Source organism: Taudactylus pleione, unplaced genomic scaffold (assembly GCF_031769625.1).
Source record: "Taudactylus pleione unplaced genomic scaffold, aTauple2 ptg002904l, whole genome shotgun sequence".
In the NCBI taxonomy this organism is placed as follows: Eukaryota; Metazoa; Chordata; class Amphibia; order Anura; family Myobatrachidae; genus Taudactylus; species Taudactylus pleione.
This window is the reverse complement of record NW_028287272.1, coordinates 88,028-103,341: the sequence shown is the minus strand read 5'-3', so window position 1 is coordinate 103,341 and position 15,314 is coordinate 88,028. Positions and strand designations below refer to the sequence as shown.

Sequence of the window (15,314 nt, the reverse complement as noted above, 5' to 3'; positions counted from 1 at the left end):
ACTCACGGCCCCCCGGAAGAGTGCGCAAGTCTCCCGGCCGCAACCCCTGCCGGCGACCGTTCTCACCTTGCATAGGTGACCGGTCCGGTGGGAACTGATGATGAGATTCGTGTAGAATCGCGTCATCGTGGCCCCGCTCCCGCCTACACATTGCCGGTATTCTCAGCATTGTGAAGCAGGGGGGGGGCCACGATGATGTGATCCCGCGGTCCCACCCACAAAACTGCGTCACTCCCCCGCTTACTATGCCGAGCTGCCTCTCTCTCCCGGAAAAGGCAGCCAGATTGTCAGCAAGCCTGCACTAGAGTGTACAGCACACATACACATACAGTATACTGTATAACAAGGTATAGGTCACACTACACAATCACATAACAATGCAAAGGTCCTAGTGTACAATACATATAAACATATATAACAATATACAGATCACACTAGACAATACAGAACACAAACACCTATAGCAATGCATATTTATCACCCAGCACACATACACATATATAACAAAGCAAAGCATCTATCATACTATTGTATAAAATGCATTTTACATGTATAACAACATACAGGTCACAACACAGTGTACATAACCACCTACATCAATACATAGGCCTCACTATATACAGTGTACCTAATGCCTCAATTCAACCCCCACCCCTTCCCCCACTCACCTCTTGCAGAAGGATCTTTCATCTGCAGTCACTGAGCAGGCAGAAGGAGGTAACAGGTCCCGCAGCTGTGAGGAGGAGGAGCAGCCATGAGACAAGACAGACAAGACACTGTGAGTGTAGTGCTCACAGTGAGAGGGAGTCAGGTCACTGAGGGTTATAGGACAATGTTGCTGGCTACTAGGACTGATGCTGACAGGACGGGCTGTCTGTGAGAGCAGCAGGAATCTCCCCTGTAGTGCCCTCAGTATGTGTCTAACGCGGTAACCTCTAATGTGGCCACTGTGTGTGATTCACCTATTGCCAATAGGTTATTGGGCAATTTCACTGTTGCTAGGACTCTGCATACAAATACTTTCTTTCTCAACATGAACTGTGTCTGTCTCCGCCTGCCAGGTCTGCCAGATCTCAGAAGAGAACTGTCCCACAACATCCTGTGCTGAGGCCACTCCCCCTACTGTGCTAAATGGTTGACAGGCATGCCTGTTTTTAATCTCTGCTGCTGATTGGACTAAAACACACAAGCAGCAATGTATACAGCCTATTATTTTACCTCCGCTGCGCTTCTGACACAGTGTCCAGGACACATGCTGTGCAGCATCACCCGGCCTCCCCCTCCTTCCCCGCTGCCGCGATCGCGGCCCGCTAAGCCCCGCCTCCTCGCTGAAAGGGACGTGGCCTCGGAGCAGTCGGGCCCACCGGGGAATTACCCGGCTCCCCGCTGGGCCAGTCCAAGCCTGGGCATGGGAGGCGGGGGCCTGGGGCACCAGCGACTGAATATGGGGGCAGATCTTTGGTAAAGCAATCTTCCCGGAATGTGAACTAGGCGGCAGTAGACTGGGAATTTTGTGATTTGTAGTCCCACCACAGTGGCGGTCTTACAATATCTTGACTCAAACTCAGTCCGTGGTTTTCCCCTCCATCAGTGGTATCAGGTGGCTTTCACCTCCATCAGGAGGACTCTGAGCCTCATACTAATTGCACTATACAGGTCACTATCTTATCTGTCCAGCTGGTTTGGTGTTCGTATTGCAGCATCTTACGCCATGCATGGTGGGAGACACCCTCACGCAATCCGGGACGTGCAATAGCATCCCCATTCAATCCTATGGAGACGTACTCCCGCGGACGTGCAAGTGCGTCTCCATAGAACTTAATGGACACGCGATCCCGGATGTGCCATAGCGTACTGTGGTGCGTGGCTGTATATACTATATGATAGATAGATAGATAAATAGATAGATACCATATTTATTTTCCCTTTTTTAGGAGGGGTGGCCAAATTGTAACTTGGCTCCGGGCGTCTGGGATGAACTTACGCCACTGTTTGAAACCCCTAAGCTGTAGGACAGTGGTACATCATAGCTGTATAGATAGTAGAGGGTTAATCTTTCTCAGTGTGTAGCCAATGGTAGAGTTATTAAGGCGTGGTGTGGGAGGAGCTACAGTTTACTTAGGGCAGCTGCAGATATGAGACAACCTCTTTTCAGCTTTTTCCCCTCTCTCCCAATTCTTTATTTTAATTTTTCTTTGCCTATTTTTGATGTCGCTTTTTTTCTTTGGCGTTGGGCGGGAAAGAACTGCAGCCGGGAGGTCAGTGGGCTGATTAATAGGTCACTCCCCTTTGATATACCTTTTGGCTGATTGTCGCTGTTGGGGTCAGCAGCCTTGGTTGGCTAACCGTGCGTTGGAAGGTATGGGGGAGTCTCATGTGACCTATGGACTTTCTGAGTGGGCAAGTGGCCCTGCAAGTTTTTCTAGTCATCTGATTTGGTAGTTGCTGACCTCTGATGGCTGCTGTTTCTTTCGGCCATCACCATAGTTAAGTTATTGATTGATTGATAATTAATAAAAAGGCTGACCAGTTTAATATATGCATTTAAGTTAATGTACTAGTGTCAATTGTCGATAGGGCATTAATCTTTCTTTTTTTAATAAGGGGTCTATTCAGCAATGATTTTTTTTCAGAAAAAATTCAGAAACTATCATTTCCGCATTTTTTATCTAAATCCACTATTCAGCAATGGGATAATGGAGAAGATAACACAATTATCTTCTCCATTAATTCCCATCTCGCAGAGTACCGCACTGTAGGGATCAGCCATTGATCTCTACAGTGCTTCAATGCTTTTTGCTATTCAGCAAAACAAAAAGCGTTAAATTGCTTGAAAAATATTTACTTTATATAACGTCATCTCAGAATGGCATCATACAAAGAAAATCCTTACATTTCCCGAAAACTGCAGGGACAGAGGGAAATTTTCCCATAAGTCCCTGCAGGATCTTTAAACTCCGCCCAGTCTCCATGCCTGCTTTGTGGTGACCGGCGAGGGTAAGAGTCTTCTACAGGGACGAACTGGGGTTGTAGATCAGCCCCGGCAGTTCCCCCTGTGCGCACACTGTAGGCACGTGAGCGCTCGCAAAAGGGGCGTGGTTATGTTTCACAGGGGTGTGAGGGATCATAGACCCGAAAGTCTCTCCATCACAAAGAGCCGCTCTTACCAAAAGAGCGGTCTTTTGTGGTGGTCATCATGTATACCGGGGTTATGAATGCCGGCATGCATGCGAAGGGCGGCAGGATGCATCCCGTCTGCGATGCTTCATGCATCCCACCCAGTGTGTGATTATTGCTCATCTGGTTTTACGCAGGTTTCCTAAAACATAGGAAAAGCTGACATGCCCATTTGTCATTTAGAATGGGAAATAGATATTAAGGAATGATATAACACTGATACCGTACATTTGGTTCTTATACTGTTCCTTTCAGTAAATAGGTTTAGCAAATCTTGTTGTCCTAGAGCAGGGGTTCCCAACCATGATCCTCAAGGCACACTAACAGTCCAGGTTTTAAGGATAGCCATAGTTGTTCACAGGTAACTTAATTAGTACCTTAGTTATTTTGATTTAACCATCTGTGCTTAAGAATGGATATCAGTAAAACCATGACTGTAATACCCCTTTTCCACCTAAATTCCGGGTCTGACCCGGAGTTGGAACAAAGTTCCTATTCGGATCAGACCCGGAATTTTGCCGGCGCCGACTCAGGATATTCCCGAGTCAGCGCCGCTCACACTGCAGACGTCATCTCCAAGCGCCACTGAAGCCGGACCAATCGGCCGGCTAGCAGCGCACTCCAGATCAACGTGACCCGGAGTGCGCTGTTCTCATAGCAGGGTTTCACGGGCTACGTCCGTGTTAAACCCTGCTAGTAACCTGGGTTGGACTGCCGGGTCACTCGACCCGGCGATCCAACTTTCTCCCCTTTTACACCAGGGAGCTGCCCGGGTTAACCCTTCAAAAACCCGGGTTTTAGCTCCGGTGTAAAAGGGGTATTAGTGTGCCTTGATGACCAAAGTTAGGAATCACTGTCCTAGAGTGTATAAGGAAAATTATTTTGTGTGATGAGGGAATGAGACCATACACTGCTGGTAACTCTTCCTGAGCCTTGTGCCTTATTCTACAGTGTGAGGTTCTCTCAAGAATTCCAATGCAATTTCAGTGCCTTGAGTGTGTAATGTGGAATAGCTGCAGCTGATTGGCTGGAATAGTAACCTGCAGCCTGGAGAGCCACCTCATATGCACCATCACTCAGCTTCCTGGTCTCATCCTCCTCCTCTGTGACATCATAACTGGGCTGGTCAAAGGGTGCAATAGTGCCTTGCTATGATACTGAGGGCCCGATTGAGACCTGTTCACTAGGCTGTGTTCGCACATAGCCTGACGATGTTTGCAATGTGCACATTTGTATGCATTGCAATGTGTGAACCAGTCCATGCGATCGCAAAGCAATCGCCTCTTGTATACAGATGCCTCGCTAGCTTGAGTGACAGGACGAGCCGTTTGTGGGTGGTGACAGGGATTGGTCGATGGAAATGGGGGAGTGGTGGTGTGAACGCAGGCGTGTCTGAGCGTCTTAACGCCATTTCAGAGGCGTGCATAATTAAGACGCAGTGTTATAGTACACGTCACATGGCTGAATTACACACGAAGCACTCGCAGTGTTGGCGGTTGGGTATGGTCTGCCACAAGTGCTACGTATGGGTCCGATGTTACTCGATGTTACCGATTGTTGCATACACTTCCTGGAGAGTCAGGCTGGTGGGCGTCTAAATGCACACCGCGATCGCACACCAAGACATAGTGGGCGTGCTAATGCCTTGGTGTGTGATCGCGGGATTTGCATACTTTGGCTTAGAGATGAGCGGTTTGGATTCTGTGGAATCCGAACCACTCCGAACATTGGGGATCCGAGTCCACCCGAACGATGTTCGGGTGTTCCCCGCCTGACTCGGATCCCCGTTCGAGGCCGAGCCGCAGCTCCCTGATGTCAGATTCTCGCGAGAGAATCTGACGTTAGGGCTCCTCTAGTGCAAGGGCTGGCTGGCAACTTTTAGCCTGGGGGGCAAACACAAGTAAGTGGCCCTGGCTTTTCTACCAGCACATTGTGGAGCTTGGCCCCAATAGGGTTACGCCATCTCCAGATGGCGTTACCCAATAGTAGCCTATGGGCTAGTATTTTGAAAATTCTTCCGGAGAGGGGTGCTCCGAATTCTTCTCTGTTGGCCCCTGAGAGCAGTGTACACCGAGGACCCGAACCAGAAAGCAGTGTGATAGCTGTGATAGCGTAGCTCTTCCCCAGGGCAGGCTCTTATCGGAGCCCGTCTCCTGGCAAGAGGATTTTAGTAAATTTGCATCAAATTATTAATTTACACATTGCAAATTTGGGCGTAAAATATTTATCACATCCACATTTAAATTGCAGATTGTGATAAATAAGCCCGTTAGTAACAGACAGTTGTGATTACCTGTCATCCTTAGGTTCAGTTTTATGGCACAAATGCAATTGGTCCTCTGTCTAGCCACCTCATTGCAGCCACCAGCCATGCGGTAATAGGGCAGAGGCAAACATGCTGGGAGGGGACATAGGCACAGATGGGGAGGGGGAAGAGGTGCAGATGGAAAGGGGGAAGAGGTGCAGATGGGGAGGGAGTACGGGCATACCTTATATGGAGAGGGGGATGAAGCTCAAACTTTTCAGACAGTAAAAAAGACTGCCGTGGAAAAGTGACAGTGGAGGAGACTGCAGGAGAAAAGGAAATAGTGGGAGAGACTGCAGGAGAAAAGGAAATAGTGGGAGAGACTGCAGGAGAAAAGGAAATAGTGGGAGAGACTGCAGGAGAAAAGGAAATAGTGGGAGAGATGGAAAGTGAGGGAGACTACAGTGTAGGGGATAAGGGGACCGTGGGAGAGACTGCAGGGGAAAGGGGATAGTGGGAGAGACTGCAGGGGAAAGGGGTCAGTGGGAGAGACTGCAGGGCACAATGGACAGTGAGAGATACTACAGGGGTTAAGGGGACAGCCAGAGGGATTGCAGAGAAAGGGGTCCTTGGGAGAGACTCCAGGGGAGAAGGGGACAGTGGGAGAGACTGCAGGGGAGAAGGTGACAGTGGGAGAGACTTCTGTGGTGTGCACTGCAGTTACAGTAGGGTCAGCCTTCTTTTGTGTGGTGCCAGTCGAAGCAGGGAGGAAAGAGAAGTGATGAAGTGAAGAGAACTGGGGGTGGGGCTATTGCAGAGCCAAGGAAGGGAAGCTGTTCTGGTGGGGGAGCTTGAGGGGGGAAGCTGTGTTAGTATGCCGGGGCCCTTCTCATGCTAGCTGCACTGTGCCACAGCCTGACACTGACAGCCAGGAGGCAGGTCGAGGAACCTTCCCGGCTGTCACTGCTAACATCGGCCCCTCACGCACAATTATAGTAGGTCTGACCTTACTCAGATATTGCAAGTCTTGTCACATACAGTAAGTATTCAAGCTGCGTATGCTGTCGCAATGGCTCATTTATGCACGCCTATGTAAGTGTTCAAACGGGCAGGCACGCCTGCGTTTCTCTGACCACCTCCCCCGTCACCACCCCCAAATGCTGACCTGACATCACTCACTCTAGGATGGCTTTCTGTAGTCTGTGTGATCACAATGCGAGTGCAATGCTGCTATCGTGTATGCGCAGTACGCAACAATCAGCCATCTGCATATGCTGTTGCAGTTGCGATCCATGCTGAATTAGGCCCTAAATTCAGCATTCTGCCAGAGGTGGTTTGTGTATGGGTGCCAGACAACTATAAAACACATGCTACTCTTCAAATGATGGCACTACCGAGACATGTCATCGAAACCATTTCCTCACAGACCAAGGAAACAATTCACTTAATGCAACACCAATCACTCTCTGTGCAGCCATTTAACATCAGATACACCAAACACACTTCAGGGCAGTCTGGTAGAGTGCAAGAAGTCTATTTTCAAGAAGGATTAGAAATAAGACAAAGCTTCAGCTAACTACATTTCCCATACTGCGGGAGAACTACAAGTCCCAGAAAGCCCTGCCAGTCACCAAATACATGATTCTGGGGCTCTTTATGGTACCAAAATTTGCATAACCACTAGATGCTTGCTCATCTGTATGCATTACAGTCACTCTGCTGCATGTTCAAGGTGAATGATTGACAGCTTTATTGCAAGATCTTATGCAGCAGGTCTCTTTGGAGTATGAGAGCTGAGGAGCCAGGGGTCACTGCATGCAGCCAGTTATTAACTGTACCTTGCGGTCCAGGAGGAGATGCAGCGGGGGTCCAGGTCTCCAGGATCTCCACCTGGGCTGTTGTTTGTAGAAAAACAGCCTGGCCTCCATCTTCTCTGCTAATTGGCCGGGGTTTGCGGCTCTCATAGTGTCGGTGCAGTGCGGAGATGGATCGCGTCTGGGTGAGACCTTCTCGGCTCACAGGGCATGTATTGGATGCTGCTGGCTCCTGTCTCAGCTGCTTCCTCATCAGGTGGTGCGGTGACGGGGAGGGTGAGTGAGTGAAGCAGCTGACTCCGGGAAGGAGCTTACGGCCAGCGGCCCTAGTGCCACACAATATGTACCGGCCCGGGGGGCAGCTGGCACCCTGCCCCCCGGCCCAGCCCACCACTGTCTCTGTGTATCCACAATCACAACTCCCTGCTCCATTTGTTTGATGGTTATTTCTCTATTGTTCTGAAATTCTTTAAGTGCTTCTACTGTACCTTTGTTTTGGTGAGATTGGGAGTTCTTCTTTGTTTTTTTAGTGTGTAATGATTCAAGGTGGTACATACTATCAAAGTCTATCAGAGGTGTTTATATTGTTGTCTTTCAGATAACTGAGATTAAAGTTTGAGGGTGGCTTGTGGTTACTGTTTATGGCTTTTGTCAGCAAATTACTGTGTGGGGTAAATTTTCTAAAGGGCAATTTAGCATTTTTGTGCAATTTGGTAGCTAGTTTGAAAATCAGAGATTTATTGAAGTCAAAATCGATGCCAAATCGGCCAAAAATGTAACTATAGAGCAGTTTAGAACATCGGAATGACCATCAAAACTTTACATAGATGATGGAGATTTACTAACGGTCGGTTCTGAATTTGACCGAGAAGCATCCAAATATCGACCAGACAATAGACCTGCTTGAGGCAGGTGAGTTTGGGAGAATCACTGCACAGATCACTATGATCTTAAGCCTAAAAACAATTAAACAGCTTTATATAAACTACTTTTATATGTTATGTTACATGTGCGTCCTAGACTGTCTTTTATACCGGTATTAGAAAAGCTAATATATACGTTTGTCCAGAAAGGTTGGTGCAGCCTGGCACTGTCCATCGGGATGTGTCTGTCGCGGGTTGGACTCTGCTCTTTACCATGATCCTGCATGCCATGCACACGTGTGCAGGAACAGAGCCTTAGGGGTCTATTTACTAAGCAGTGTTAGTAGACAGAGTGAAAAGTGATAAGAAAGGGATAAGGTACCAGCCAATCAGCTCCCAACTGTCATCTCACAGGCTGTGTTTGAAAAATGACAGTTGGGAGCTGATTGGCTGGTACCTTATCCCTTTCTTATCACTTTTCACTCTGTCTCCTAACACTGCTTAGTAAATAGACCCCTCAGTCTGGTGAGATCGCCAAATGTGAGACTGAGTTCTGCAACCTGGCAACTGATCTAATTTGCTGCAAAGGCTGCCTGTTACAGACAAGTTACTGATGGGATGCGCCCAACTAGTGACTGCCTGACAGACCTACTCTTATTAATATAATCAGGGTAGATCTGAACAGAGGATGGCGGGCTTCCAGCGGTGGCCATAGGCCACAGGCTGTACGCTTTCCATGGTCTGTGGTTTGTGCACCAATGTTCTACTTCTATAGTACCGAAATCCTTTTATGAATTATTCACCGAGCCTTTACACTGGTAGATGGTATGCAGTCAAACTTTTGCCTATAAAGGAGCATCATCTCAGCAAGTTAAGTATAATTGTATTCTATAGCACTTAATGCAAAGCTATTAGCTTATGTTCTCTTACAAATAGTTGCTGTGCGCTCGCAAGTGGGTCGATGGTGGGGCACTGCGCACTGCATTCTGGGGCTCGCTACAAACGGGGCGGCTGTCGATGTTGATGCAGCTCCTCCTACAATGGACCTTTGCGGAGTCCTGTAACCTGAGACAAACAAGGGAGTGGGGGCGCCAATGCTCTTGCTGGCACAGGGCACTAAAATGTCTGTGGATGAGGATTGCAATGGGTATGGGGTGATGGATGTTGCTGACTGCTGCTGTCATGTGTGCTGCTGGTTGATAGGTGCTGTGCTTGGAGAGGGGTGCTGGGTCAGAGGCGGAACTAGCGATGGTGCTAGGGGCATCACCCAAAATCTTGCCTAGGGCATCAAACTGGTTAGGGCCGGCTCTGGCTGCACGTGTCAGGAGTCTGTCGGGATGCCGCTGTCTGTATCCTACAACTATATTAAGCTAGCTGAGATTTTGTGTGTGTGTGTGTGTCCCAGAGCCTAACCCTATCCCCCCGTGGTGCCTAAACCTAACCCTCCCCCCACGGCTAACACCTAACCAGGCCCCTCTATACTTATGTTTGGGGCGCCGGCTGTCGATATTCCGCCGAGATTTAAACAGCAGGCAAGGTAACTACATCTCTGTTCATCCATTCCCCAGAACTCACCTAATAGGAATGGAATCGTCTATGAAGGACTGCCCCTCCCCCCTCACCACCACCTCCAAGTGACTATATGGACCAGAGAGGAGATCCCTTCAATTGCTTTTAGTCTCCATTTTTGGGATCCGTATGATACACTAATACAGTTATAGATACATTTGTTGCATTGGATTCAGCACTGATCTATTGCATGGACACAGCATAAGCCTGCCTAATACCTGTAACTATGCAGACAAGGGAAGCAAAGATACATGAGCATTCTTTGCTTCATTAAGGGGCCCATTTATTCATTATTGGGCTTATGACCCAATAATTATAACTTCTTATCTCCGCTATTCGCGCCAATAACAATTAAGTATCATCCAGAAGTATCAATCTTCACAGACAGGGACAGGGGGCTCCGATAGGATCCCGTCCCTGCGATATGTATAAGTAAAGTGATCGCATTAGACTCTGATTAATATCTTCTCACACAGGCGCTGGAAGTAAATGACAATCTGAACTGCGTGACCTTTTTTATGCCGGACATAGAGGCCCAGCTCAAAGGACTTCTAAAGAAAGAGGAAAAGGGTCCACTGTACGGAATCCCCATCTCTATAAAGGAACATGTCGGTTATCAGGTAACTATTATATTATATATTATGTCACAGGGCATCACTCCTCCCGCTGCTACATCTCCGACCCCATCTCAGAACACACTCCCTCTCACCTTCTCTGCTCTTCCTCTGACTGCCACCTGGGCTTGGTATAAAAGATAGTCAAGAATAAGATAGACAACAGATGTTAGACAGACAATAGGTTGACAGGGACAAAAGGTCAACACAGGTCGACAGGTACAAAATGTCAACAGGGTCAAATGGTTAACACAAAAATAGTAGACATTTATTTTCTAAACCCTATCCGTAACCCTCCTCTTGGTACCTAACTCTCCCTCATGGTGCCTAACCGTAACCGTCGAGGTAAGTGCGTAACCCGAACGGTCCCTTCAAGTGCCTATCCCTAACCATCTGGAAAGTGTCTAACCTTAAACAAAAAAAAAGTGCAGACCATATTAGTGTCAACATCTTGACCTTGTCAACCTTTATCAATGTCGACCTTTTCTGTGTCGACCTTTTGTCCTTGTCAACCTATTGCCTGTCTAACATTGTCAACCTTTTTCATAGCTATTATTATTATTATTATAATTTATTTATATGGTGCCACAAATGTTCCGCAGCGCCTTACCAAGTACATAAACAAATTGTAGACCAGCGACTTACAGAACAATACAATACAGGACCAGGACATGGATAATATATATATTGCTACATTAGCGACCATAACACCCAGATAAGCAACAGAGCAGGGCCGTAGCTAGGGTAGTGTGGCCGGTGCCATCGCACAGGGCACCACAGGTCAGGGGGCGCTGTTTGGGCCTGTCAAATTTCTGTTTATTATCATTCTTCCTCTTATTTCATCCCCAGCATCTCCTGGCCTCTCCTATCTCATCCCTGGCCCTTCCCCATGAAGCCATGGCCCTTTTTTGGGTGCATTATTTGAAAAATGAGGGGGGCGCCAATGCTCTTTTTGGCACAGGGCACCAAAAAGTCTAGTTACAGCTCAGCAACAGAGCATAAGCAACCAAGTGTTAGGTGCCCTTGTGGTGAGTAAGAAGTAGATGAAACTAAAGTAAGGAGAAGCACAAGAGGGTAGAGGGCCCTGCTCGTTAGAGCTTACACTCTAAAAGGGAGGAGAAGACAAACAGGGGTGACACAGATGGGGTAGATGGGGAGGAAGGAGCATGTAGCAGGTTAGAATGATATCTATCTATTGACTGGAACCCTGCTTCTGTGCTCCTCCCACTTTGTCACCTCCTCCCCCTCCCATGCTACTGACTATTCTCATCTGCACTGCACTACCACTCATCTGAGTGTCCCAGGGGGAGGAGGGGGCTGGGGGCATGTAGGCTGTATTGTGGGCTATTCACAAATGAACGTGCAGGTATCGGGCTGGTGTTAATGCGTGTTGATAGTGATGACGACTGCTGTCACCAACAGACGGATAGGGGTGGTTTGGTTTGAATACAGGAGAATATTTGCATTTATTTTAGACCACGCAATGTGACAGCGGCTTCGGCAGCCTTGAGGGAAATTCTGAATCAGGATCTTAGTGCTTAAATAATGTAAAAATTGTAAATTATAATTTGGTACACACTCACTATGATACCATCAGATAACCCAATATATAACAATCCAACTTGCAGCAAGTGCCGGAGCAAATCATCATTGCTCCGATGAGGAGACAGCTGATCCAAAAATCTCCTGTCTCTCCGAGTCTTTAGGAGCAGTGAAACTAGTGCGCCTACGTGAACTAGAGTTCACACTTGCGCACAAAAGCCCTGGCGTCTGGCGGAAGCAGCCAAACAGGGGTTTCGGATCCCTCTTTGCAACCCGGAACTCCTTCCAATATGGAGGAGCGAGGTGTGCGCTGCGAGCAGGAGCAAATATCATCTGAAGATGGTGAATGCTCCCGCAGGCAAGCTCCAAAAATATAGTATTTCCGGCGCTCAATGAATTTGTCTCCTCATACTAGTGTAAGGGGACAGCGGGCCATTCCCTGAGAGGAAGGTAAGCAGGAGATATCTGTGATACTAGTATATAGGGACAGCGGGCCATTCCCTGAGAGGAGGTTAAGCAGGAGATATCTGTGATACTAGTATATGGGGAAAGCGGCCCATTCCATGAGAGGAAGGAAGGAAGGTAAGTAGGAGATAGATGTGATACTAGTGTATGAGGACAGCGGACCATTCCCCGGGAGGATGTGATACTAGTGTATGGGGACAGCGGGCCATTCCCCGCGAGGAGGGTAAGCAGGAGATATCTGTGATACTAGTATATGGGGACAGAGGGCCATTCTGCGAGAGGAAGGAAGGTAAGTAGGAGATAGATGTGATACTAGTGTATGGGGACAGAGGGCCATTCCCCAAGAGGAGGGTAAGCAGGAGATATCTGTGATACTAATATATGGGGACAGTGGGCCATTCCGCGAGAGGAAGGAAGGTAAGTAGCAGATAGATGTGATACTAGTGTATGGGGACAGCGGGCCATTCCCCGAGAGGAGGGTAAGCAGGACATATCTGTGATACTAATATATGGGGACAGTGGGCCATTCCGCGAGAGGAAGGAAGGTAAGTAGCAGATAGATGTGATACTAGTGTATGGGGACAGCGGGCCATTCCCCGAGAGGAGGGTAAGCAGGACATATCTGTGATGTCTCCTGCATTACCTTTTTGATGGATGGCCTGAAAACTTATTTTCTACAAAAGCAGGTGAAAATGTCAATTTTCACCTGCTTTTGTAGAAATAAGTGATAATGAATAGAACCTTTAATAAAAGGCTCAAACTGATTCACCTGTGAATCACGGACGCCCTTTTAACAGCACCTTTGTTGGATTTTCAGGGCCATCCTTCCACTTGCGGCCTTGTGCAGTACCTCGATGATGTGGAGGAAGAGGACAGCGTCCTGGTAAAGGTTTTTAAGAAACAAGGAGCCATTGTGTTTGCCAAGACAAATGTTCCTCAGACTCTTTTATGGTAAATTCAAGAAGTCTCTGCTGTTTCTGCTGGTAGTTCCTATCCCCAGGTCTATGTGATCTGGGTGCTCGATGGCAGTGTACCTAGCTGCCTAGTCAGTGTTCCACGTGGCTCAGACTCATCCCATGCAAACTGCACAAAATGTGTCCAAATCTACATCAGCCCCAGTATCTCTATAGTTCAAGTTTCCCAACTTCAGTCTTCGGGGACCATCAACAGTGCATGTTTTCCAGATCTTCTAGTCTGTACAACGTACTGTTAGGGAACTCTGAGGACTGAGGATGGGAAACACTGCTGTAGTTCCACATGTGTCTAGTTCAGCTCATCTCCCACTTGAAACTCTGCTTATTGTATCTCGTATCTGCTGCTCTCTCTCTGTAAGCCTGATTCTCGTGATATGTAGCTGACTGCCCATACACAGTCAATATTCTGAATGTGGTCGCATTTGGACCTGAGTGTGACTTATATTCGGGTCCTGTATCTGTACTATTAGTCCTCATCTCCTCGTCCATCCAGTCAGACAAGGTCAGAACTATCCTGTTGGGCTTGAACTCCATTGAGGCACTGATCATACTGATATAGACTTCTTAGTAGTTTGGTTGGGGTTGGATTTTAAACTACTTAAACTCAATTCATTGCACTTCTATTATCTCACACTCTTCACACATAGATCCCATGGGATTGGAAAGATCATTTATTGTTTCTTGCCCTGGAGTGCAGCTAACAGTCACCCTTACTATGGGGCACAGTCCACTAAGCAGTGCTCAGTCTTATGCTGGCTACACACTTAACGATGAGTACCCAGCCGATGTCAAGTAAGGCGGATCCAGGTGGCAGTTCTGACATCGGCAAGTGAGTATGCCGGGAGTGACTTCGGGGGCCATTCAGCAGCATGGCCCCCAGTTGACGATATTGCCTGTTGGACCTGCATGCAGGTCCGATGGGTGACTACGCTGCCGATGCCCAGGAGCCAGCATCGTCAGTGACATAGTGGATGCACACTGCCCGATGTGGACGATATATAGTCCGATCCACAATATCATCTAGTGTATACCCGGTTAAAGGGGATTTGAACAGGATTTACACATGTCCATCCACTACTGGCAGAGGATCATGGGTAAGGTAATGCATACACAACTCTTTACCAACAGTCTGCACATGGAGAACACTGGACTGTAAAATCTACTCTTGTTATGTGAAACTCTTATATGTACATAATATATAATTTCCATCCTTTGCTGAATATTCTAATCACGCATCCATTATCTACATTTTCTGTATTAGGAATTTATTCCAATGCTATGTACTATTACATAATACTCTCTACCGCTTTCTCCTACTGTAGCTGTGAAACCAGTAACCCAATATACGGACACACACTAAACCCCCATAACAGAGCCAAGGGGGTATCAGGATCTTCCGGTGGGGAGGGGGCATTGATTGGTGGTGGAGGTTCAATTCTTGGTATTGGAAGTGACCTTGCTGGCAGCATTCGCCTCCTGTCCAGTGTTTGTGGAATTGCTGGATTTAAGCCAACTTCAAGCAGACAGAGGTGAGCCCTATTCCTCCTGTATATATTGTTATAATAATTTCCTACGGTCTGTCCCGTCTCCTCAATGCACACGGAGTGTATGCCGATGTGTGAGCCCTGACCGCTCCCATTGCTAGGGCGAAGGAACAGACCTAGCAAAGGAGGACTAGACGCCGGGAACGGGGTACCTAGTATCAGAGGAGCAGTGTGGAACCATGACGCCCGGAGAAAGTGCATGTCGTAGCGCCCCCTCCCTGTACTCAACTGTGCCAGTGGGGTATGGCCAGCCTGCGGGGGAATACTGAAGTGAATATAAAAACAGCAAACAGTGGCAGTATCACATTGGGTGTTGAGGTCCCATTGGGGGAATAGAATGCTTCGGTAATGCACTGTCTGACATTAAGGGGTAGCTGCTTTGGCACTGCTTTCTTTATGTATAGCACCTAGAATCTAGCTTTTATCTCATTTGCATCATTGTTATTAGTCAATAGAGGAGATAGTATTATATATTCTGATCACCTATGGGAAGCTCCATTCTCAGCT

The 15,314-nt window shown here is 47.7% G+C and overlaps 1 protein-coding gene across 1 annotated transcript in view; it reads left to right on the top strand.

Annotated features, from left to right (window-relative positions):
• The first annotated feature begins 7,406 nt into the window (after positions 1-7,406).
• LOC148431094 (vitamin D3 hydroxylase-associated protein-like) overlaps positions 7,407-15,314 on the top strand; it is a 40,958-nt gene continuing 33,050 nt past the window's right edge. The window contains exons 1-4 of the mRNA XM_088466357.1: positions 7,407-7,421; positions 10,145-10,288; positions 13,107-13,240; positions 14,586-14,792. Of these exons, the coding sequence (XP_088322483.1) occupies positions 7,407-7,421; positions 10,145-10,288; positions 13,107-13,240; positions 14,586-14,792 (500 nt within the window). The remainder of the gene's footprint in view (positions 7,422-10,144; positions 10,289-13,106; positions 13,241-14,585; positions 14,793-15,314) is intronic.